Source organism: Cetorhinus maximus, chromosome 4 (assembly GCF_964194155.1).
Source record: "Cetorhinus maximus chromosome 4, sCetMax3.hap1.1, whole genome shotgun sequence".
Lineage (NCBI taxonomy): Eukaryota > Metazoa > Chordata > Chondrichthyes > Lamniformes > Cetorhinidae > Cetorhinus > Cetorhinus maximus.
This window is the reverse complement of record NC_135882.1, coordinates 164,205,579-164,232,219: the sequence shown is the minus strand read 5'-3', so window position 1 is coordinate 164,232,219 and position 26,641 is coordinate 164,205,579. Positions and strand designations below refer to the sequence as shown.

At 45.9% G+C, this 26,641-nt stretch overlaps 1 protein-coding gene across 1 annotated transcript in view; it reads right to left on the bottom strand.

The window, feature by feature from the left end:
* LOC144680002 (leucine-rich glioma-inactivated protein 1-like) overlaps positions 1–21,038 on the bottom strand; it is a 66,957-nt gene extending 45,919 nt beyond the window's left edge. The window contains exons 1-2 of the mRNA XM_078541075.1: positions 20,715–21,038; positions 20,331–20,402 (exon numbers count right to left, since the gene is read on the bottom strand). Of these exons, the coding sequence (XP_078397201.1) occupies positions 20,331–20,402; positions 20,715–20,896 (254 nt within the window). The 5' untranslated portion in view covers positions 20,897–21,038. The remainder of the gene's footprint in view (positions 1–20,330; positions 20,403–20,714) is intronic.
* Between the last annotated feature and the right edge of the window lie 5,603 nt (positions 21,039–26,641).

Here is a 26,641-nt window from a genome sequence, read left to right as displayed (position 1 = left end):
TTGGCGCAGTTTTTCTATAGTAGCACCTGATGTTAGTGACTTATCCTCATAAACGTCTAACCACTTGGAATGAGCATCTATAAACAGTACAAACATGGTTCCAAGAAAAGAACTGACGTAATCTATGTGCAATCTCACCTAGGTTCTACCCGGCCACTCCCATGGGTGCAATGGGGCTGCCACCGGCAACTTTTGTAGCTGCTGACATTGCTCACAGTGTTTTACCACCTTCTCAATATCGCTGTCCATTCCCACCACCAAAGATAACTTTGTGCTATAATCTTCATTTGTGAGATTCCTGGATGGGCACTGTGTAGCTCTACTAAGAGTGGTTCCCTTTCTTGTGAAGGAACCACGACTCATGCACCCCATAATAGAATACCAACTTGACTGCTGATCTCGTGTCTTCGGTTGAAAAATGGCTTTGAATCATCAGAGACTGGTTCCTGGGACCAACCCTGTAACACTTGGTCTTTCACTCGAGACAGGACAGGATCATGATTCTTCCAGCTTCTTATCTGCCACAGGCTGGTGAGGAATCCAGGAAATTCATCACTCATACAAGCTCTTGGGGACTTGGGACATGGTCATTGTTCTCTTGCAAAGGAAGGTGACTTAGGGCATCAGCATTGGCTATGTGAATCCCTGGTCTATGCACAAAGGTATGCTGACAAAATTAGGGCCCATCTTTGAATTCGTGCAGAAACTATGGAGGGATAGGCTTTATCCCACCAAACAGACCTAAAAGAGCTTTGTGGTCAGATACTATCGTGAAATGTTGTCCATGCAATTTTTTTTTAATTCATTCTCAGGATGTGGACTTCGCTGTCTGGGCCAGCATTTATTGCCCATCCCTAGTTGCCCTTCAGAAGGCGGTGGTAAGCTGCCTTTCTCAACCGCTGCAGTCCACGTGGTGTAGGTACACCCACAGTGCTGTTCAGAAGGAAGTTCCAGGATTTTGACCCAGTGACAGTGAAGGAATGGCGATATATTTCCAAGTCAAGATGATGTGTGACTTGGAAGGGACCTTGGTGGTGTTCCATCTATCTGCTGCCCTTGTCCTTCTAGATGGTAGTGGTCGTGGGTTTGGAAGGTGCTGTCTAAGGACCTTTGGAGAATTTCTGCAGTGCATCTTGCAGATGGTACACACTGCTGCTACTGTGCATCGGCGGTAGAGGGCGTGAATGTTTGTGGATGTGGTGCCAATCAAGTGTGCTGCTTTGTCCTGGATGGTGTCAAGCTTCTTGAGTGTTGTGGGAGTTGCGCTCATCCAGGCAAGTGGAGAATATTCCATCACACTCCCAACTTGTGCCTTGTAGATGATGGACAGGCTTCGGGGAGTCAGGAGGTGAGTTACTCGTCGCACAATTCCTAGCCTCTGACCTGCTATTGTGGCCATAGTATTTATATGGCTAATCCAGTTCAGTTTATGGTCAATGGTAATCCCCAGGACGTTGATAATGGGGAATTCAGTGATGGTAATGCCATTAAACATCAAGGGGCGATGTTTGGATTCTCTCTTGTTGGAGATGGTCATTGCCTGGCACTTGCGTGGCATGCATGCTACTTGCCAATTGACAACCCAAGTCTGGATATTGTCCAGGACTTGCTGCATTTGGACATGGACTGCTTCCGTATCTGAGGAGTCGCGAATGGTGCTGAACATTGTGCAATCATTATCGAACATCCCCACTTCTGACCTTATCATGGGAGGAAGGTCATTGTAGAAGCAGCTGAAGATGGTTGGGCCAAGGACACTACCCTGAGGAACTCCTGCAGTGATCTCCTGGAACTGAGAGGACTGACCTCCAACAACCACAACCATTTTCCTTTGTGCTAGGTATGACTCCAACCAGCAGAGAGTTTTCCCCCTGATTACCATTGATTCCAGTTTTGCTAGGGCTCCTTGATGCCACACTCAGTGAAATGCTGCCTTGATGTCAAGGGCAGTCACTCTCACCTCACCTCGGGAGTTCAGCTCTTTGGTCCATGTTCGAACCAAGGCTGTAATGAGGTCAGGATCTAAGTGGCCCTGGGCATCAGTGAGCAGGCTATTGCTAAAGCTGATGTCACTTGATAGCATTGTTGATGACCCCTTCCATCACTTTACTTAAGATCGAGAGTAGACTGATGGGGCAGTAATTGGCCAGGCTGGATTTGTCCTGCTTTTGTGTAGAGGACATACCTGGGCAATTTTCCACATAGCCGGGTAGTTGCCAGCATTGTAGCTGTACTGGAACAGCTTGACTACAGGTGTGGCAAGTTCAGGAGCACAAGTCTTCAGTACTATCGCCGAAATATTGTCAGGTCCGAAAGCCTTTGCAGTATCTAGTGCCTTCAGCTGTTTCTAGATATCACGTGGACTGAATCAAATTGGCTGAAGACTGGCAGCTGTGATGCTGGGAACCTCTGGAGGAGGCCAAGATGGATCATCCACTTGGCACTTCTGGCTGAAGACTGTTGCGAAACCTTCAGCCTTATCCTTTGCACTGAAGTGCTGAGCTCCTCCATCATTGCGGACGGGGATATTTGTGGAGCCTCCTCCTCCAGTGAGTTGTTTAATTGTCCACCACTATTCACGACAGGATGTGGCAGGACTGCAGAGCTTAGATCTGATCCGTTAGTTGTGGGATCGTTTAGCCCTGTCTATCACTTGCTGCTTTCACTGTTTGGAACGCAAGCAGTCCTGTGATATAGCTTCACCAGGTTGACACCTCATTTTTAGGTATACCTGGTATTGCTCCTGGCATGCCCTCCTGCACTCTTCATTGAACCAGGGTTGACCTCCTGGCTTGATGGTAATGGTAGAGTGGTAGATATGCCAGGCCATGAGGTTACAGATTGTGTTTGAGTACAATTCTGCTGCTGCTGATGGCCCACAGCGCCTCATGGATGTCCAGTCTTGAGTTGATAGATCTGTTCGAAATCTATCCCATTTAGCACGGTGGTAGTGCCACACAACATGATAGAGGGAATCCTCAGCGTGAAGGCAGGACTTCATCTCCACAACAACCGTGTAGTGGTCACTCCTACCGATTTTGTCATAGACAGGTGCATCTGCAGCAGGTAGGTTGGTGAGGATGAGGATCAAGTATGTTTTTCCCTCTTGTTGGTTCCCTCACCACCTGCTGCAGACCCAGTCTAGCAACTATGTCATTTAGGACTCGGCCAGCTCGGTCAGTAGTGGTGCTACCGAGCCACTCTTGGTGATGGACATTGAGGTCCCCCACCCAGAGTACATTCTGTGCCCTTTCCATCTTCAGTGCTTCCTCCAAGTGGTGTTCAACATGGAGGAGCACTGATTCATCAGCTGAGGGAGGGCAGTACATGGTAATCAGCAGGAGGTTCCCTTGCCCATGTTTGACCTGATGTCATGAGACTTCATGGGGTCCGGAGTTAATGTTGAGGACTCGCAGGGCAACTCCCTCTCGACTGTATACCACTGTGCCACCACCTCTGCTGGGCCTGTCCTGTCGGTGGGACAGAACATACCCAGTGATGGTGGTGTCTGGGACATTATCTGTAAAGTATGATTCCGTGAGGATGACTATGTCAGGCTGTTGCTTGACTAGTCTGTGAGACAGCTCTCCCAATTTTGACACTAGCCCCCAGATGTTAGTCAGGAGGACTTTGCAGAGTAGACAAGGCTGAGTTTGTATTTGTCGTTTCTGGTGCCTAGGTCGATGGCAGATGGTCTGTCCGGTTTCATTCCTTCTTTGTGACTTTGTAATGGTTTGTTATAACTGAGTGGCTTGCTAAACCATTTCAGAGGGCGTTTAAGAGTCAACCACATTGCTGTGGGTCTGGAGTCACGTGCAGGCCAAACCAGGTAAAGATGACAGATTTCCTTCCCTAAAGGGCATTAGTGAACCAGAAGTGGTTCACCAGAACTGGAAGATTTTGGACGAGCTTAATTTAACCTCTTTCAACCATTCACGACCTAGAAGGCTTGTTCCTTCACCTTCTACCACCATCACTGGTAGTTGTGCTGTTTGGTGTCTATAATGAACAGTTACTCGGGTGATAGCTTTTACCTGGATTTCTTCACCTGTGTATGTTTACAACTTGGCAGAAGTTTGTTCCAAATGTAATTGTTCAGCACTTTTATTTAAATATCCTAAAGTGAGTTCTCCTACTATAGTGGTAGAAGCACCCGTCTCTACTTCCATTTTAAGGGTTTACAATTCACTGGCAATGTGACAGTGATTGCCTCTGTCTTTCCCGCTTTCATGTTGAATAAGGAACAAATGTCAGAATTGGTGGTTTTTGGTTCTTCCACACTATATACTTCCTTGGACTTTGTTTGTTGCCTGGCAACAATCTCACTTTGCAATGTTTCAACTTTGTCCACTTTTGTGACAAAAATAATACTCCACCTTTTTAAATTGCCAATCGTTAGGCGTATGATTGTTCCCACATCGATAAAAGTTAGTTTTTGAATTTGCTGCTACGCTGTTTCCTCTAAATTTTCGTTAGCTGGGGCTATTTCCTGCTTCACGGCAGAATCCAGGCTTTTCGCGCCACTTTCAGCTGACTGTTCCCGCCCAACTGGGGAAACGGTGCCGTTTTGCACACCTTGAATCACTTGTGAATCCCTTACAGCGCTTTCCATCGCAAGTGCCTTTTCTAACACTTTCTTAAATCAAGATCCACTTCAGCCAGCGATCTTCACTGAATAGTATCCTCTTGCACGCCAGAGACCAAATGATCCATGAGCATATCATTCAGGGTTTCATCGAAATCACAATATTCCGTTAGTTGTTTTAATTTCCTCACATAGGTAGCAATGGCCTCCCCCAGGGCTCTATTCCATGAATTGAAACTGAACCTCTGCATTGTGACTGAGGGCTTGGGTTGGAAATGTTGCTTAACGTGGTCTACTAATTCACTGAAGGTCTTCGAATCAGGGGCACAGGGGGCCATCGCGCTTCAAATTAAGCTGTAGATCTTGCTCCCACAAAAACTCAGGAGAATTGCTCTCCTCTTTTCCTCCCCCACGCTTTTGTTGGCTTGAAGTAGAACTCAAGATGTTCTATATATTGAGACCAATCATCTGTGGCTGGCTCAAAGGGATCAATTCTGCCAAACTGTGGCATCTTGGATGAGTATATCTTCCTTTCTTTTTAACAAACTTAGATACGCACAACCACTGGGCGAGGGACAGTACCGGATCTGATTTATCCTTGTCGCCAGTTTGTTATGGAGTTGATTTTCCAGTCAACTTTTCTTGGTGGAAACATTGAACTTTATTTACAAGACGGCAGCAGCAACTACCTGTGTGCATCAAACTCTATGGCCAGGATTTCCCGGTCGGGGAGCGGGGGGCGGGGCCCGCTCGCCGACGTGTAAAATGACGCAGGATGATGTCGGGCGGAACTCCCGACGTCACCCACCTCATTTCAATTTTCAGGTCGGCGGGGGCTCAGCCGAATCAGCTGTATGCCTGCCGACCTGTCAATGGCCTATTGAGACCATTGACAAAGTAATTAAAGTAATTAGTGGATCTGCCCGTCCAACCTTAAGGTTGGCGGGCAGGCCGGGAGCCCTGGCAGGCATTGGAAAAAGCACGAAACCTCATCCACAGGCAGGATGAGGTTTCATGTAGGTTTTTAAAAATTTAATAAAAGTGTAACTAAAAGTGATGGCCATGTCCCAACTCATGTGACAGTGTCACGAGGGGACATGTCGGGGAAATTTTTTTTTTCTGTTTTTAACAGTTTTTAATGTGGAGTCGATCTCCCTGAGGCAGCACTTAGCCTCAGGGAGATGAATGTGCTCTTTCACGCACTGGGCGGGCCTTAATTGGCCCGTTAATGTAAAATGGCGGCACCCCCCCCTCCCCAATTGGGGGCGCCGATTGGAGGCGCGTCCACCCCTGAAAATTCTGCCCTATAACTAAAGAAGAACTCTCTTCTCGAGGTTCCGTGTGCTGCTAACCCATTGGTTTACACAGATCATGTGATCTTACAAGGCAGGATTATTCTTAAAGCTACAGTCCTACATTTATCAAAACTATAGTTACTCCAGCAACCCAACCTGTTAAATTTCAGGTGTTGTCGATATTGGTTTAGTCATATTATATTTTAGGAAATTATGTACATGTACCATTTTACCTTTGAATGCAAAAGTTGTTTTTTTTAAGTGAAGAGGGAATGTAAAATGTAATGTTGTATTAGGCAATAATGTTGTATTTACCCTCTCTGCTGCCCTCTCTGTTGGGGTGGTGTAAATAAAGTTGTTCAATAATGGCTGTGTGCTGCAAATCTACATGCTAATCTTTTCACAGCGCAATACACAACAGATAGATTCACCTAGAGATCTCTTGATACCCCACTTCAAGTTACTTTAAATGTAACATTAGCTGGGCACTCTTACGACATCAATTTGATGTTGCCATTTTCTGTGTCAGTAAGATCTTTCTGATTGAGCTGCCAATTAGGCACAAAAATAATGCCAAGTTCCAGTTTCGCCTCTCTCCTTCCAGCAGATGATATTGGTATTGCCAAGAACTGACCAATTCACTTATCTCAGCAGACAAAGTCAAGTGATAAGCAGCACTGAACCTCAAACTGCAGGCAGTAATGCAACTTAATATCATTAGGGTAAATTTAGTGATTCAATGCTGCCTGCAGGGAACAGCATCTGAAGGAAATGCAGGTCAGCAAATCAGCACTACAGTGCTGAAGCTCTATTTCCAACCTATACTTCTTCCCAGAGCCCACTCTTTTGAGATTTGACAATACTGGGAACACATAAAGACTTGGAGAAATTGTGCAGGAGTATCACCAGGTAACTCATATATTTCACACGCCTAATGCATAAACTTGCTTCAGAAATGATGGCAACTTGCATATCAACTTTCAAGTGATGAAACTGTCTGTAATTGTGTGCAGGATAATTCCCTCCACTTCCCTACTTGCCCTCGATTCCATGATATTTGATTTTTCTATTTACTAATGCTGCTAAACAAAAAAGGTGAATTCGGATCCTTCACTTTATTCATAGAGGAATAGAGTACAAAAGCAAGGAGGTTATGCTAAACCTTTACTGATTACTAAACCACTGTTTAGTTCTCAGCTGGAGTATTGTGTTCAGTTCTGGGCACCACACTTTAGGAAGGATGTCAAGGCCTCAGAGAGGGGACAGAAGTGGTTTACTAGAGTGGTACCAGGGATGAGGGACTTCAGTTATGTGGAGAGACTAGAAAATCTGGGGCTGTTCTCCTTGCAGCAGGGAAGTTAAGAAATTTGCTGGAGGTGTTCAAAATCATGAACAGTTTTTATAGCGTGAATGAAGAGAAACTATTCCCAGCAGCAGAGGTGCCAATATCCAGAGGAGTGGCAAAATAACCAGAGGCAGCAGGAATGCACCGCCTGAAAGGGTGGTGGAAGCAAATTCAAAAGTAACTTTCAAAAGGAGATTGGATGAATACTTGAAGGGAAAAAAAATGATGTCTGTTGGCAAAAAGTAGGATTAATTGCTGTTCACCCATCAACGCTGTGCTTGCTGACCTACACTGGTTCCCAGGTAAACAATGCCTCGATTTTAAAATTCGCTTCCTTGTTTTCAAATCCCTCCATAGCCTGGTCTCTCCTTATCTCTGTAATCTCCTCCATTCATCTGCATTCATCTAATTCTGGCCTTTTGTGCATCCACAATTTTAATTGCTCCACCATTGGTGGCCTAGGGCATAAGCTCTGAAATTCCATCCCTAAACCTCTCTACCTCCCTTTCCCTCCCTAAGACACTCCTTAAAAGCTACTTCTTTGATGAGGCTTTTGGCCATCTGCCCTAATATCTCCTTATATGGCTCGGTGTCGTATTTTGTTTTATAGGACCTCTGCAAAGGACCTTGTGACCTTATGTTAAAAGTACTATATGAATACAAGTCATTGTTGTTGCTGTTGTGTAGGGAGGGTAGTATAGTGGTGCCAACCTTGGCTCAATGGAACACCCTCGCCGCCAAGTGAGAGGTGGTTTAAGTTCCAGTCCAGAAATTTGAGCACATATGTCTAGGCTGATATTTCAGTTCAGTACTGAGGGAATACTTACTGAACTATGGGCATGAAAACTAAATTAGAAAAGCACAAAGATTTAAGATTTAAAAATGACTTTTCTACAGAAAAGTAAATAAGTGGATTAAACTCCCCAAAAAACTAATACTATGCCAATTAAAAAGCACATCAATTAACACCTAAAATAGTATTGAAAGGCATGAGATGCATGTAATCGAATACTCTATGGTTCTGTCCTTTGTGTCTATAAATACATAATCTAATTCTCAATGCCTAGGATATGAGCTCAGGGTAAATTAAGCTGGAAGAAACAAAGGATAGATTAATACACAGTAAATTTAAAATGTTCATTAGGAAATATAACTTTACTCAGAGTGCAACAAATTATTGGAAAACTAGAGTAACAGACAAAATGACATTGTGCAGCACTTAGCAATTATGGAAAGGTCAAGAAATGAAGGCACAGCTTAGGCTACAAAGATATGTTGGAATTTGGACTCTATGGCCCAGATTTTTGCCTCCAGGTCAGGTGGGCAGAGAGGGGAGAATTCCCAGCTCTGTGAACCCAACCTTTAAAAGTGGCAGCCTGCAGTTCCAATTTTCGTTTGGGGGGGGCTGCTGGATTAGAACTTGGGCCTGCCCTCCCAGAACAAGTGCCCAAGCTGCCGGGTGCGGAAATGGGCTGGCTGGTAGGCCTGCCTCTGTACTCCAGCACTTTGTTGAATTCAATTAAAACAATGATTAAAACAAAAAACAGCCCTCACAACCCTCACCCTCACACATCTCCCATGCTCCATCCATGCCAGCCTATGCCAACATATCTCTCCCACTAATCCCCATCCCCTCATATCCCCTGTGCCAACCCCCATGCCCCTCTACCCACCCACCCCCATGATCACTTTTGCCCCTTATGTTCCCCACATCCCCGTGGCACTTTATAGACCCTATGGCAACTTACTGCCAACCCATGTTCCCCACCCACCAGCCTTTGCCCGTAGCCCTCCATGCTACATCACCTAGTATCCACCATGGGCAAACTTCAGGAGCCATGTTGACACAAAATAAAGTTTTGTGTCCATTGATGAAGTCACTATTTTCTACAAAAAAACACTCTCATTGATTTTTAAAAGAATTCAATACGTAGAAATTCCTTCAACTAATCTCTTATGAACACAAACATTTCTATGCTATAACCACTAGGAGCTCTCAATCAAACTGCTCTCATAACAGGCAACCCACTCTGATAATGCTTGTTTGTAAAATCAGACATTGCAGCACAAATCCTATCATGATAACCCCAAGATTTATGTCAACAGACAGAATAAAATATCAAGCACTGATTTTTCTTGAACACTAGACTTTTTCAAAATTTAAATCCCAGTAGAGTTAACTCTATTGACAGCTTTGACAGTTCCAATGGCTTTTGACAGTTCCAATAAGTTTTGACAGTTCTTTGACAGCTTGACAGTTCATTGACAGCTTGACCATTCCTTGACAGCGTGACACTTCTTTGACAGCTTCAGCAGTTCCAATGAGCTTAGGCACTTTTTACACACGTCTACATCTAACAATCCAAAGGGTACCTTACCTTTACAAAGGCTATCCAAATGAATCCACCAAGTTCAGACCTGCTCTTACCTGGTCTAATCTGCACAGACCGGGTTTCACACTCCTGGCCTACCAAAATCTTACTTCAGTGAAGCCAACTAATGATCTGATTGGCCAGCTGCCTCCGTATAATGTGCAAGCACGAACCCAAGCCCCGACTCCAGTCCTGTCCCCACGAAAATAGAAGACTTAAGATTTTCGGCAATTTCCACTATTTTCGCCATGACAGAGAGCCTCTCCATCATGGTGAAAATCTGGGCCCATGTCAATAGTTGGCCCTGATGGAGAGCAGCAGCAAAGGGGGCTGTTAGGGTGGGTGAGGGAGGGGGACGCTTTCAACCAAAAAAGAAGAAATGGGTGAATATTCTCTTCCTGTTCCCCTGAGCTGTCATATACCATCTGGTCGGCAAGGGTTCGGCAGGTAGGCCACACTTGGAAATGAAGTGGGATTCAGCCCCTCCCTCCCATTCCATGTAGCCCAGCCCAATCTGTGCCTGGTACAAGCCATGACCACAATCCACCACCATCCCCTGGACCCCCCGACCCCCCCCCCGCAACCCCACCAATCCCACCCCCTTCTTCATCGACATCCCTACCCCTGGAAAAACTCTAGAGCTGTATACGCCATGTCTCTGTTTCTTTTCTTTGTCCATTGTGTGTGGGGAAGTGGGTGTTCCCTGGGAGTAAGGGTCAGGAAAATTGGATCTAATATATTCACTACTTTCATTGTAATTCTCCACAATGTGTACTTCATTTTTAAAAAATTTGTTCTTGGGATGTGGAACAACACTTGCACTGCAATGTTTATTGCTTATCTCCCGTTAACCCGAGAACATTATGTGGCAATGTCACAGTGTGGAACTGGAGTCACATGTAAGCCAGACCCATTAGGGCTGGCAGGTCATTTTCCTATACGGTGTTAGTGAATACATTTGATTTTTACAAGTCAACATTTGTGTGATGGCAATCAGTAAATTGGACTTGAACTCACAACTCACAGACGGGTTGCTAGACTTATTAATATGGAGTCAGGTGGGTTAGATTTGTGTGTTTCTTTCTATTATTAACCAGGATGAACAGCCACCTTCCCAGCCCTTTTCATTGCAAAACTCCAGAATGTCAAGATGTTAAACCTGCATACGTTAGAACCGGCCCAGCCTGGAGATTTTTCTTGAAGATTTTAAGTGTGCCGATTTTAATTTTCAGCGTCATCATCATCGCAGCATTTGTCCATCAATTAAGGTTAATTTGTCATGTTTCCTTATAGCTTAATAGGTAGCTACACTGCGTGTTCTGGCAGTCACCCAGTCAGATCAGGAAATCCCCAGGTTTGCGTGCTGGTCTGTACCATGTTAGCTTAGTCCACCAAAAAAAACGAGCGCTTATCATGCGGTTCTAGTGTCCTTGAGTAAGGGATGGAGAAATTAGTGAGGATTCCTGCTGCTGATTGTTCTACAGTAATTCACGTCGACCATGCACAATGAATAAGTGCGTGATGAGGACGTGGTCACACACAGATGGGAGAATTCTCATTGAAAGTAGCACATCAGGTTCCTCATACAGACATGATGAATGCCTACCTGGAAAGTTGCTAAATGACCATGAAGGAAAAAAAGATCAGAGAGATAAAGAAAGCTTGGTAAAGAAATGCAAAGCGCAAGCAGAAACTTTTCTACTCACTAGGTAACTTGTTCTCAACCTGCAGGGAGAGCCCCATCTTTCCCTGGCTCTCCTCAAGTACCACAGCTGATACCGAGAAGTCAGTAGGGTAGGAATGTGAATCAGTGCATAGGCACCATGAAGGAGATCGTGGACTGCCCGCCTCATTCCAGCAGGAAGGTCAGACAGCAGTCAATTCACCAAGTTTGCTGCCTCCAATGTTTTAAACATGATTCAAATCCAATATACATATTTATGGTTAAATCTGGGTTGTTACAGCAGTTAAAACAGTTAATAACCACCATAGATAAAAAGCAAAATACTGCAGATGCTAGGAATCTGAAACAAAAATAGAAAATGCTAGAAAAACTCAGCAGGTCTAATAGCATCTGTGGAGAGAAATAAAGCAGAGTTAACGTATCGAGTCAATATGACTCTTCTTTAGAGCTAAAGGGAAGAATTCTCCCCCCATCGGGGGGGAAGTGCAGGAGCGCGCGTGGGTTAGGGCACCTCAGATCGGCGCCCGCAATCGGGGGCGCGCTGCCATTTTACGTGGGCAGGCCAATTAAAGCCCGCACAGCGCGAGGTCCACCAGGAAGTGCTATGCGCTCCCTGTGCGGGCGGAGGGGATTCCCTCAGCCGAGCGTGCGCTTTTTCGCACATGCACATGAAAGAGCGCATTCATCTCCCTGAGGCTAAGTGCTGCCTCAGGGAGATCGGCTCCAAATGTAAAAATGGTAAAGGTGCGAAAACAAAATTTCCCTGACATATCCCCTTATGTGACACTGTCACATGAGTTGGGACGTGTCCATCACTTTAAATCAAACATTTATAAAATTTTCAAAAACCCTCATAAAACCTCATCCCGCCCGTGGATGAGGTTTCGTGCTTTTTCTGAAGCCCGCCAGGGCTCCTGGCCTGCCTGCCAACCCTAAGGTTGGACGGGCAGGTCCATTAATGAGGTTAATGACTTTGTCAATGGCCTCAATTGGCCGTTGACAGGTCGGTGGGCGCACAGCTGATTCGGCTGCACCCCCGCCAACCTGAAAGTTGAAATATCGGGAGCTCCGCCCAATGTCATCCCACGTCATCTTATACGTCGGCAAGCAGGCCCCGCCCCCGACTTGCCGACCTAAAGATCCTGCCCAAAGAGAAGTAAATGTGATGAAATTTATACTGTTTAAGGACAGTGGGCCAGGTGAAGCTGGATAGAAGGCCAGTGACAGATGGAGGCAAAGGAGAGATTGCCAGAGATGTCACCTTGGATGGTGAGGAGGGAGGAGGTAAAGGGGCAGGTGTTACACCTTATGCTATTGCATCGGAAGGTGCCATGGGAGGAGGATGAGCTGTTGGGGGTGATGGAGGAGTGGACCAGGGTGTCCCGGAGGGAATGGTCCCTATGAAATGCCGACGAGGGGGGGTTTGGGTGAAGGGAAGATGTGTTTGGTGGTGGCATCATGCTGGAGTTGGTGGAAGTGGCGGAGGATGATCCTTTGAATGTGGAGGCTGGTGGGGTGAAAAGTGAGGACAAGGGGGACCCTATCATGGTTCTGCGAGGGAGAGGAAGGTGTAAGGGCAGAAGCAGGGGAGATGGGTCGGACATGGTTGAGGGCCCTGTCAACCACTGTGGATGGGAAACCTCGGTTAAGGACGAAGGAAGATTGGCCGAGTAGTGGATGGTGTAGAGGATAGCCATAATCTCCAAAACGATATAGATGGGTTGGTGGAGTGGGCGGTAAAGTGGCAGATGGATCTTAACATAGAGAAGTGTGAGGTCATACATTTAGGGAGGTCAAACAGTTACAGGGATTACACAATAAATGGGAATATACTAAGAGGGGTAGATGAAGTGAGAGATCTTGGCGTACAAGTACACAGGTCCCTGAAGGCAGCAGTTCAAGTAGACAAGGTTGTAAAGAAGGCATATGGAATGTTCTCCTTCATTGGCAGAGGTATAGAATATAAAAGTAAGGATATAATGTTGGAATTGTATAAAACACTGGTGAAGCCACAACTGGAGTATTGTGTGCAGTTCTGGTCACCACATTACAGGAAGGACGTAATAGCTCTGGAGAGAGTGCAGAGGAGGTTTACAAGAATGTTGCCAGAGTTAGAAAAGTGTAGCTATAAGGATAGATTGGATAGGTTGGAGTTATTCTCCTTAGAACAAAGAAGGCTGAGAGGTGACTTGATTGAGGCGTACAAAATTATGAGGGGAATAGATAGAGTGGGCAGGATAAAATTGTTTCCCTTGATGGAGAATTCTAGAACCAGGGGACATAGGTTCAAGATAAGTAGCAGAAGGTGTAGGGGGGACATGAGGAAGAACTTTTTTACACAGAGGGAAGTGGGTGTCTGGAATTCGCTGCCCAAGTTGGTGGTAGAGGCAGAAACTTTAAACTCTTTTAAAAAGTACCTGGATCTGCACCTTAAGCGCTGTAAGCTGCAGGGCTATGGGCCGGGTGCAGGAAGGTGGAATTAGAAAGGACACCTGGGTGTCCTCAGGCTGGCATGGACAAGATGGGCCAAATGGCCTCCTTCTGTGCTGTAACTTTTCTATGGTTCTATGGTTCTATGTCAGAAGCGCCGTTTTGGAAAGTGGCATCATCAGAACAGATGCGACGGGGGCGAAGGAACTGAGAGAATGGGCTGGAGTCCTTACAGGAAGGAGGGTGTGAGGAGCTGTAGTCAAGGTAGCTGCGGGAGTTGGTGGGCTGGTAGTGAATATTGATGAACAGTCTATCACCAGAAATTGAGACAGAGGTCAAGGAAGGGAAAAGAGATGGACCATGTGAAGGTGATGGAGGGGTGGAAATGGGAAGCAAAATTGATAAATTTTTCCAGGTCCAGACGAGAGCATGAAGCAGCACCGAAACAGTCATCGATGTACCAGAGAAAGAGTTGTGGGAGGGGGCCTGAGTAGGACTGGAACAAGGAATGTTCCACATACCCCATAAAGAGACAGGTATAACTGGGGCCCATGCGGGTACCCATAACCACACCTTTTATTTGGAGGAAGTGAGACAATTTTAAGGAGAAATTGTTCAGTAAGAGAACAAGTTCAGCCAGACGGAGAGTGGTGGTGGATGGGGATTGTTTGGGCCTCTGTTCAAGGAAGAAGCGGAGAGCCCTCAGGCCATCTTGGTGGGGGATGAAGGTGTAGAGGGATTGGACATTCATAGTGAAGAGGAGGCGGTTGGGGCCAGGGAATTGGAAATTGTTGATATGATGTAGGGCATCAGAGGAATCACGGATGTAGGTGAGAAGAGACTAGACAAGGGGAGAGAGAACGGAGTCAAGATAGGAAGAAGTGAGTTCTGTGGGGCAGGAACAGGCTGACACGATCGGTCTACCAGGACAGTCCTGTTTGTGGATTTTGGGGACCTTTTTCCAGCATTTTCTGTTTTTGTAATAACCATTGTATCAGGTTGCTGAGTATTTCCAGCATTTTCTATGTTTACTTCTAATTTCCAGCATCTGCCATATTTTGCTTTAGTATTAGCACCCTTTTTCCATGCAGTACAAATTGTTGTTCCCTTTGAAAATCTGTCCTGATGAGTACAAGATGAAAAGCTTTGACAGCATGTCTCTTTTGTCAGCAATACTCATTGAATAATTAATGTTAATGAAAGCAGGAAATGCTGGGAAAACTCAGCAGGTCTGGCAGTATCTGTGGAGAGAGAAACAGAGTAAACATTGCAAGTCCATGGGCAGAATTTTCCCCACGTCGCTCCGATCAGGGGCGCGCCGCCATTTTACATGGGCGAGCCAATTAAGGTCCACCCAGTGTGACGTCCGCCAGGAAGCGCTATGCGCTCCCTGTGCGGGCGGGAGGGGGGTGGTATTCCCTAAGCCGAGAGTATGCTCTTTCATGCACGCTAAATGCTGCCTCAGGGAGATCGGCGCCAAATTCAAAAATGTTAAATATAGAAACATAACATTTCCCTGACATGTCAGAGTTGGGACGTGTCCATCACTTTTAATTAAACTTTTATTAAATTTTTTAAAACCTACATGAAACCTTATCCTGCCCGTAGATGAGGTTTCATGCTTTTTCTGAAGCCCGCCAGGGCTCCCGGCCTCTCCCGCCAACCTTAAGGTCGGACGGGCAGGTCCTTTAACGAGTTCAATTACTTTTTATATGGCCTCAGTTGGCCGTTGACAGGTCGGTGGGCGCACAGCTGATTCGGCTGCGCCCCCCGCCAACCTGAAAATGGAAATGACGCGAGGTGAGGTCAGGAGTTCCGCCCGATGTCATCCTTCGCCATTTTACGCGTCGGCGAACGAGCCCCACCCCCCCCGCCATTCGCCAACCTCAATATCCTGCCCCACACGCTTATCTCTCCACAGATGCTGCCAGACCTAGCTGAGTTTTTCCAGCATTTACTGTTTATATTTCAGATTTCCAGCTTCTGCAGCATTTTGCCTTTATCTCATTGGATAATTAGATAATTAGGATATCTAATTGGTTAAGTTCAGAATCACCCATCCAGCAGGCTTTTCCATGGAGACAGGAGGAGACAGAGAACTAATTGAGTTTTGACAAATAGAGAAAACTTTAATGAGGTGAAGGAGGTACCTTTCCCTGGGGTACATGTACTGGTTCAGTAAAAATTCTTATTTTTATGTAGGGTTTCACTGACATTGAGCATTCTAACATTTGCCACATGCACTGCACTCCGATTGTTTTTAGCTAGCAGCTGCAGAACATCTGGAAGCAGACACACAAGGCAAATGGTTCTTTGAGTTTGTGAGCAGTTAATTTGATGCCACACATGGTTGCATTCATGTCATATTGAAGAAGGAAATTTGGATTTAATCGTGACCCATTGAGATTAGGAAGAACATCTTCATAGTGACAGAAAACCTAACAACAGCTTGCAAACCTCTAAACATGTAAAATTGACAGGCAGGGAAGGACCAGCTGGTTAAGCCTATCCACAGTTCATGATGGCAGGGGTCTCCTGCCAGGATACTTCCCAACCCAGGCAGCCATATAACCTCCTGGGAAAGGTAGAAAAGGAAGGTAAAACAAACCAGCTGCAATAATAATAACAACAAGTTGAATTTAGATTAAGCCTTCAACGTAGTAAACCATCCCATGGTGTTTCAAAGGAGCATTATCAAACAAAGTTTGACACCAAGCCACATAGGAGATATTCAGATAGGTGACCAAAAGGTTGGTCGAAGAGTTAGGTTTTAAGTAACATTTTAAAGGATGAGAGAGAGGGGGAGAGATTTGGGAAGGGAATTCTAGAGCTTAGGGCCAAGGGAGCTGAAGGCATGGCCGCCAATGTTGAAGCAAAGAATATCTGGGTTGCACAAGAGGTCAGAATTGGAGGAATGTAGAGATCTCAGATGGTTGTAGGGCTTGAAGATGTCAAAGGGATCAAAGATTAGGACCCATGGGATTGGTGGTAATGCATTAGCATAGATTAAGGATTGCTTAATGGACAGAATGCCTACCAAACTGAAAGTCTATAGATCGATATTCCTGCCTACTCTACTCTATGAATGCGAGACATGGACTGTGTAACAGTGTCATGCCAAGAAACTCAACCACTTTCACTTGAGCTTCCTTCAGAAGCTCCTGAAGATCAAAAATGGCAGGAGAAAATACCAGATACTGAGATGCTCTCCCAAGCTGGCATCCACACCACATTGAGACAATCACAATGCAATTCGACTGGTCATGTAGCCAGAGTGCCAGACACTCGCTTACCAAAGTGAATCTTTTATGGAGAGCTTGAGTTTGGGTGTGCTCTCATGGTGGTCAAAGGAAGTGTTACAAGGATACTGTAAAGGCTTCAGTTAGGAGTTTTGATATCGACTCAAAATTCTGGGAGAAGCTTGCCCGGGATTGCTGCACCTGGTGCAACCAAATAAAAAGCAGTGCGGCTACCTTCGAACGCAAGCACTTATCAGAAGCAAAGAGAAAATGCAAAGAGAGTAAATCTCGAGCCAACAATTCATCCAAAACACAAACATATCCTGTCTTATTTGCATCAGAACCTTCGAGGCAAAGATCAACCTTAGCAATCATCCACGTCCCCACCGAACCCTACCAAACACTCCACCTGATGAACATGGTCATCTTCACTTGAAGGATGAACAACACAATGGACAGAATACAGAAAGCAGGAATTAACGGAACATTTTCAGGTTGGCAGGCAGGGGGAATCTGCAAGGACCAGTACTTGAACTGCAGCTATTTACAATCTACGTTGATGACTTAGATGAGTATAAAGTATCCAAGTTTGCTGACCGATGCAAAGTTAGGTGGCAAGTAAACAGCGGAGAGGACACAAAGAGGCTGCAGAGGGATACAGATGGGTTGGGTGAGTGGAAAAGAACGTGGCAGATGGTATACTACGTGATGAAGTAGAAACTAGTGCTTTGGTAAGGAAAATAAAAAAAGATACTTTTTGAATGGTGAGAGATTGAGAAGCGTTTGCATTCAGAGCGTGTCCTTGTACAAGACTCACAAAAAGTTAGCCTGGAGATACAGCAAGCAATTAAAAAGGCAAACAGTGTGTTAGCTTTTGTTAAAAAGGGATTGGAGTATAAAAGTAAAGAAATCTTACTACAATTATATAGGGCTTTGATGAGGCCACACCTGGAGCAGTGTGTGTAGTTTTGGTCTCCTTACCTCAGGAAGGATGTGTTTGCATGAGAGGGAGCACAACAAAGTTAGCTAGACTGGTTCCTGAGATGAGGGGATTGTCCTATGAGAAGAGATTAAGCAGATTAGGTCTATATTACCCGGAGTTTGGAAGAATGAGAGTTGATCTAATTAAAACATATAAAATTCTTAAAAGGCTTGACAGGGTAGATGCTGAGAAAATGCTTCCCTTGCTGAGGAGTCTAGAACATGGGGTCACAGTCTCAGAGCAAGGAGCTGGCCATTTAGCACTCAGATGAGGGGAAATTTCTTCACTCAAAAGGTTGTGAATCTTTGCAATTCTCTACCCCGGGGAGCTCTGGTTGCTCAGCCATTAAGCATATTCAAAACAGAGGTCAATTTTTGGGTTCAGAGGGAACTAAGGGTTTTGGGGATAGTATGTGAAGGTGGAGTTGAGGTAGATCAGCCATAACCTTGTTGAATGGTGGAGCAGGCTCGAAGAACCAAGTGGTCTATTCTGGCTCCTATTTCTTTTGAAGAAAAAAATTACTCTGGAAAATTCCCCTCCCATCCCTTCAGATGATAAAGACTAATTCAAGAGATCACATGAATTAAAGGTTATTGATAAATTCAGTTACCTTCTACTGGTGCAATTCCAGTCAAGGACCAATCCAGCCCCTTCTTGAAGGTACGCAGAGTGTCAACATGCACCACACCAGCCGGCAACCTCTTCCACAAGCTTTATGACCCATCATATTACCAGAAAACTTAAAGGTCAGGTGACAGGCTGGTAATATTTTTGATCTTCCCCTGACCTTCTTGACCCCACCAAGCCTACAATTCTTGAAGACCGAGGCAAGTTAGAAATCTGGGTACAGAGGTCAGCCTTGGCTCAGTGGGTAGCGCACGACCTGAAAAGTTGTAGATTTGAGTCCTACTCCCGAAACTTATGCACATAATCTAAGCAGACACCATAAAAGATCCCCTGGCACTATTTTGAAGAAGAGGGGAGTTCTGGCCAATATTAATCCCTCGGCCAATGTCACTAAAAAAGTAGATTATTTGATCGTTATTTCATTGGTGTTTGGGGGAGATAGCTGTGTATCCTACATAACAACAGTGACTATATTGCACAAGTATCTCATTGGTTGTAAAGTGCTAACTCCTTCCCCTCTTCCTACTTTTCCCATGTTACTTGGGGTCACCACAATGCTGGTTGATCGCCTCCATTTCAATCATAATTTTTTTTTTAAAAAAGGATTTCACAGGTGGCTTTACAGCCATATGCCTTTCCTGCTACTGACCTTCCACATTTTTGTTTCAGGCTGGGGGGGCCACTAGCACTGATATACATTGGCTCACCTGCACCAGTGGCTGGATTCTTTCATAGCCAACAAGTTGGGATTATGAACCTGGGATCTTCCAGCTCAGAAGTGGAGAGCTACCCACTGAGCTACTCCAGCTCTACAAGCTGTTTCCTCTCTATCATGGTAAAAATGGGCTACCTGCAGGTGGACAATCTAGCCACCATAAGCAATCTCTGATGACCAACAAGTGGTACGTCACATGTAAGGCTCCTAGTCCAGTACAAGATGCACTAAGAGGTTTTTTTATAGCCATAATTATGCAGAATAATGTTCAAATTATCTATCAAAGTGAATCTTCGTACAAGTCTATTTTCAATGTTACTCCTACAGTACTGCCTTGGACCTGAAACACTTTTTTTTTGAAGAAATTTCAGTTTTTACAATGTCCTACTCAATCAACCCTCCTTCACGGCAGTATTGAGCTAATTCATCTAAATAAAAAGTAATCCTGCACTGTTACAAATTTTGCTGCAGTAATACTCCTCCAGTTCTTGTAGGATTGAGAAACTAAAGGTTTATGATTCCTTTGTTGAGTTTGGCTGCAATACCCCAGATACTCAAATATCTCTTTCTCTCCAAATATTACAAAGTTATTGGGAAGGATTTGCATTGCATTTTGTGGATCTCACCACCAACATCTGAGTCAAAACTAATGTGCTTTTAATTCACTGCTTGAAGATTAATATGTTAAAAAAAATACAAATCATAAGTCCTTCTTATACAATGTAACATCACTGATAATTTACACCTATTGCTTTTGAGTTTCCCAATGCAGATATCTGTAAATATTGAATATATCCCTCATTATTTTTTAAAATTACACTATGATTTAAAACAGTCTTGTTGATTATTTTACCATTTCCAATGAAAATGTTAGTATTAACCACTCCTTGTACTTGACTGTGTTAAATTATCCCAGGGACAGCAACTGCTGGAACATTAAACCCCTCCTAACACACCCTCCAACTAATACAGTCGCTGCCTCAATGCCACAAAATTATATGAAAAGAGTCTCCATTAATCCACTGAATAAACACAGAAAAGGAGCTGTGATCTTACAGGAGCTGCAGAGAGGGCATGTGTAAAAAGCTGCCTTGTGGGATTTCACTGAAACCAGACTTCACAAACGACCTGTAAACAAAACACACCAATTAAAATGTCAGAATTCTGCACCCTTTCAATCAATCAAATCACGTACATTTGTTGACTGTCTACACGTCCGTCAACATTTGACAGCAACATCGAAATACTCCACAACACCATTAACAATTCGGCAATCTGCATTCGCAGTGGTCTATTTTTAGATGCTGTGACACAAGGGTGTAACATAGGTGAGATGCTTTCAGCAGCCATGCAACATTATATAATAAACACAGCCTAGCTTCTCTGCTCCCATTAATGTCAAATGACAGTAAAATTATATGCCACAGATACAGTACTTACAAGGAAACTACACCGGGAGGAAAATTGTGAGGGATGGATTTCCTATTTTCACATAAAGCGTTATCCTTGGAGCAAGTGCATCCGGCAGGACATCTCATCTGCTTAGATGTCTTTGCTTCAATTAAAAGCAACAGATACATAATCCACAACAGCAAGCAGAATCTTTTTGTAGCATTTTCCATTCTCCCGTACACTTCTTGTGCGATCAATGCAAAGAATGCCCCAGAACTGGTTGATGCTTTAATCCTGCGTCTGAAAAGCCAAACTCTGTTTCTCAAATGCCTACAACAGCATTTCAACTGATTTATATTTCACTAGTGCAGCAGAGCTCCTCATACACTGGTCTGTCTCCATTCCACCAACATGAGGGTGAACCCAAGAAATGATTTCTTATCGATGGCAATACAAAAACCTCTAGCCCCTTTTATTTATTTTTATGTATATTTTTTTTTAAATCTCTGTAACCTTGCATTACCTTTATTGAGTCAGTTTTTACCCCCCCCAGTTATTTATCCACATTTTACATTTTTGCAAAATGTCATGTGGACCCTTTGGAATAAAATGGTATATTCTGAAATCCTCTGGGAATTTATTAAAGGAAATGTTATGGATGGATCTTCAATCCCAATACACTGTTCATCGACTGTATGTGTGGAGGTGCAGTGGGGAAAATTAAATAGAGCATACTGTAATACAATGGTAACCATGGAAAGCATACTGCACCATTAATACTGTTAGTGCGGAAGCCTTTTCAATAAAAACTGATTCTGTTTACAGAGCATCCTGAGAAATTGTGTCATTACGAAGCCTACAAATAAATTCATGCGCAATATTTAATATTATGCTAAATATATATTGTCATTCCCAAGTAATGACAATTGATTTGAAATCTAAACTTAAAGATTACAGCTGCAGTACCTGTAAAAATCCAATTCTGTACTTCAGCTCTTTACACCTGCAAAGCTATATTTTGCTTTGAATAGAGAAAGCTCAGACTAATTTAATGTGTTGCTGCTTGCAAAGCTAAATGTAATGCATCATATTGTGAGTTGCATGGATATGACACATATGCAAAGTAATTTCTATTTTTAGCTACAGTGTTAACAGTGTGATACAGAAGATGCTGTGCTGACAAGCAGAACAAGCGAGGGTTCACGTTGCTGATTTCCCACTTGAGTCACTGAGCAGAAGGAACAAGCGAGAGGCGAGCGAAGCTCAGAGGTATGCAAGAGCAGAAGAGTCTCACCTACTTCTTATGGAACAGCTCAAGATCAGCATTGGCTGAGATGTGACAGCAGGCTATACACTAAGTCAATACATTCCAAAAATAATTCATTGAGCGAAGCATTTTGAGACATTTTGATATAATATGACGTAAAAACCTACTTAAAAATACAAAGAAGGAGTTGCAAACGCAGACTGGGTGACCGCTTTGCGGAACACCTTCGGTCTGTCTGCAAGCATGACCCAGACCTCCCTGTCACTTGCCATTTCAACACTCCACCCTGCTCTCATGCCCACATGTCCGTCCTTGGCCTGCTGCATTGTTCCAGTGAAGCTCAACGCAAACTGGAGGAACAGAACCTCATCTTCCAACTAGGCACTTTACAGTCTTCCAGACTGAATATTGAGTTCGACAATTTTAGATCATGAACTCCCTCCTCCGTCCCCACCCCCTTTCCGATCCCCCTTTTTTTTCCAATAATTTATATAGATTTTTCTTTCCCCACCTATTTCCATTATTTTTAAATGTATTTCCATCCATTGTTTTATCTCTACTTTTTAGCCTATTTCGGTCCCTTCCCTCCACCCCACCCCCACTAGGGCTATCTGTCTCTTGATCGTCCTGCTTTCTACCCTTAATGGCACCTATTAGCACATTCCTTAAATAATATCACCACCGTCAACACCTCTTTGTCCTTTCGTCTGTGACATCTTTTGGTTATCTCCACCTATCACTGGCCCTCTATCCAGCTCTACTTGTACCACCCCCACCCCCCCTAAACCAGCTTATATTTCACCTCTTTTCTATTTTTCCTTAGTTCTGTTGAAGGGTCATTCGGACTCGAAACGTTAACTGTGTTCCTCTCCGCAGATGCTGTCAGACCTGCTGAGTTTTTCCAGGTATTTTTATTTTTGTTTTGCACTTCTATGTTGCCTTTCACAACCTCAGGACATCCTAAACCACTTTACAGCCAATGAAGTACTCTTTGAAGGGTAGTCGCTGTTGCCGTAGAGCGATAGCGCAGAATTTTACGTCCCAAGGTTGGGCGGGCGCCCGACCCAGTCGGGCACAAAGTAACGCGCGATGACATCAGGTGAGCGTCCCGACGTCATTGCGCAGTCACGCGATATTTCGGTCGGCGGGTGAGGGCGGGTGCCGGAGCCGTGCCCGCCGTTAATTAAGAGGCCACTTAAGGCCATTAAAAAGCCAATTGATGCCGGTTTTTCATTGCCCGTGCGATTTCGTGCTCGTCGCACTGGCAAAGTGGGCAGGTGGCAAGCCGACATTTTCAAAGACCTCATCCACGGGCAGAATAAAAAGGGTGAGCAGCATTGCCAGTGTCAGTTTGGTAGATAGTTTCCTACTGGTGACTTATTGGTACTTGGCAGCTTCATCTCTGTTCGGGGCTTCATTCTTAGCATTTCCCGGCTTCATTTCAGGTCTCCTTGGTGTCCCCAAGGCCCCCAGGGGATTAGACCGTGTGGACCCTTCCAGGTATCAGACAGCCTTCCGTTACCCTGGTAATGGGGATTGTGGTCTCCGCTGGAGGCACCTCCTCTGAGGAGGAAGAGAGGGGCAGAAGGGAGAGGGGGCCAGGTGTCCCAATGCAGCTTCCATGGGAGCGATCGGTGGGAGGAGAGGCGCAGGCACAAGGGGTGCAGGGCCAGCAGGTATTCCAAGGTGGAAGAGGCCACAGAAGATGCATTATCCTGCTGCCAGGGTTTACAGGCAGCGATGCAGCTACCTCAATGTGTCAGAGGTGCAATGCCGCTGGAGTCTCCACCTCTCAAGGGAGACCGTGACCTCCATTTGGTCAGATGATTGGACCTGAGATCAGCTCCGACTATGTGGGTGGACTCCCCATGTCAGTGGCTCTGAAGGTCACAGTGGCCCTCAACTTCTATGTCTCCGGCTCTTTCCAGGCCTCAGTGGGGGATCTGTGGGGAGTGTCCCAATCAGCTGTCCATAGTTGCGTCAAGCTGGTAACAGAAGCTCTGTTCAGGCGGGTAATGACATTTATTCTTTACCATACAGACGAGGCCAGCCAGAATGAACAAGCCAGAGACTTTGCAGCAATTGCTGGGTTTCCCCGCATCCAGGGTGCAATTGACTTCACACATGTGGCCATCAAGGCGCCAGCAGGTGAGCCCGGTGCCTTCGTCAACAGGAAGGGATTCCACTCCATGAACGTGCAGATAGTGTGTGATCACAGGATGCAGATTCTGCAAGTCTGTGCAAGGTACCCAGGCAGCTCCCACGACACTTATATCCGGAGACACTCCCAGATGCCGAGGCTCTTCAGTGCTCCAGCCCGGCTGGATGGATGGTTCCTGGGTGACAAGGGCTATCCATTAAAGAGGTGGCTCATGACGCCTCTCTGCCACCCAAGAACAGAGGCAGAGCAGTATTACAATACGAGTCAGACCTCCACAAGGGTGGTGATAGAGAGGACCATAAGTCTTCTAAAGATGCACTTCCGATGCCTGGACCGTTCAGGGGGTACACTACAGTACCCTCCCCAGAGCAGGTGTCACTGATAGTGGTTGCATGCTGCGCTCTCCACAATCTGGCACCGGTAAGGGGGGACCCACTGGAGGAAGAGGATCTTGGCCCAGCTGCAGAGGCCACAGAGGATGAGTCCAGTAGTGAGTCAGAAGAGGAGCACGGTGAGGAGAATGCTGTGGGCATGGAGGCGGCTTCAGTAACCTCCAGGGAGTCAGGGATGCCTTGATCCAACGCTCCTTCAGCTAGGCTACTAAAGATCAGCTTCAACTGCATACCAGGGCTGCTGTCTCCATCCTGGATGTCTGAAATTACCCTTTCATTTGAACCTAAAGTCCACTCAGTGCCTATGCAATAAAATGTAGAGCCACTCATGTCCAGCATTACATACTGGCCTACCCTGCACCAAAAATATAAAAAGGTGAAGCATACTCGGACCATTACGACAATCTTTATCGCATTTTGACAAACCAAAAAAATTTACATAACCTTTTCTGGTCTTTGTTCCCAGACCAGTTAAGATAAACTAAACATAAATGAACAGAAAATCACCCTTGAACTGTCCCTCTTCTGCTCATGGTGCCTTTAACTTACGTTTATGAATGCTACGTCTTGGTGCTCCCCGAGTTGCTGGCATTTGCATTGGAGACAGGCTGCTGACTCTGCAGTCCTATTGGTCTTGATGACCTTGGTGAGCGTCCTCTGGTCAGTGGAGCCTGTGCTGGCCCCGCCTGGGAGGGAGCTGCCAGTTCCACAGCTGGTATCTCCCCAGTCGCCGCAGCCTCATCAGATGTCACGGTCACTGGTGGAGGAGTGGAGGAACTGCTGCCATCATCCAGAGCACCCTGAGAGGAGTCCACAGAGATGACAAGCAGCTCGAGCGCCAATATGAGGTTGCTCTGGGTCTCCACCGAGGTGCTGGTATCTGCGCCGGTGCCTGCTTCAGACAGAGGGTGTGACACAGGTGCAAGTGAAGCCCAGTGTTCCTCCTGAGTCAGGGATGGCCCCTCGGGGTCCACAGAGTGAACACCTGCTGGTGAACCTAAAAGGGAGAAGAAGGACATGTGTCATTAGTTAAAGTCACTACACTGTCACTGTGCATGTCAGGGACCCTGGTGAGACAATGGAGATCTGCATCATGGTGCCATCGTCTCTCAATGATCAATGGGGACTCCAGGTTTGAGGCTCCCATCAATGAAGGGACTACACTAGAAAGGATGCACAGTCCAAAATTCTCACCTCTGTGTGCATGGCATTCTAACATTCGTCTGGCACCCCCACCTGTCTACGCCCGGTTGCACAGGGAGCGTGCCGGCTCTTGAGCCTGAGGCCATCCTGCTCGAACCTGGTCAGCAGCAGCAGGTTGGGCAGGGCCTGTACACGACCTCTCTGACTGGTTATGGCTCATCTTCTCCTGAAAGGACAGAGGAGCATTGATTAGTCCCCTCTCTACCTGCAGCGCCATTGCAGCCTGGCCGACCCCAGCTGAGGAACATCTCCAAGGGCACATCCAGGTCATGCCCCTCGAGCCGCAAGGCACTCAGTCCAAGCAGCCAGGGCTTGTCCCCTTGGCCAGCTCCGGCGTCATTAACAGTTGGCACTCAGACTCTAACGCTCCTGAGGTCCACGGGGGGATGGCCGCACCTTAACACTTCTGCACACTGACCAGTGCCAACAGGGTACACACCCTTCCTGAGCTCAGCAGGTCGTTGAACCGCATCCGGCACTGCACCCATTTGCGCCGCACCATATCATGGCCGCTCACCAGTGCAGTCACCTCCCCCGTGCCCTTTTGGCGAGGTACAGGGGCCTCCTCCTCCCATCTCAGGGGACAAGAGTGTCCCTCCTGACAGCCACCTCCTCCAGCAGGGCAGCGAGACACTCATTTGAAAAGCGGGGGGGTCCAAGTGCCCACCCGACCTGCCCTCCCGCCTGGCGTCTCCAGCCGCACTCGACTCCATAACTTGAAAGTTGAAGACTATGAAAAGACGTCCTTCCATGGCAGCCTTCCAGGGGCTGCCTGGGCCATTTGTAAACCAGCCTCCGGGTCGCCATTGGACCCGGCGGCCAACAGGCACCTTCCCCCACTCAGCCTTTCCAGACCAGTGACAAGCCATGTTTCACACCTGAAATCGCGGTCAGGGGCCGATCGCTGCTGGCGGACTGTTCCCTGGCTGCTCCTGAGCCCGCCCACCACACC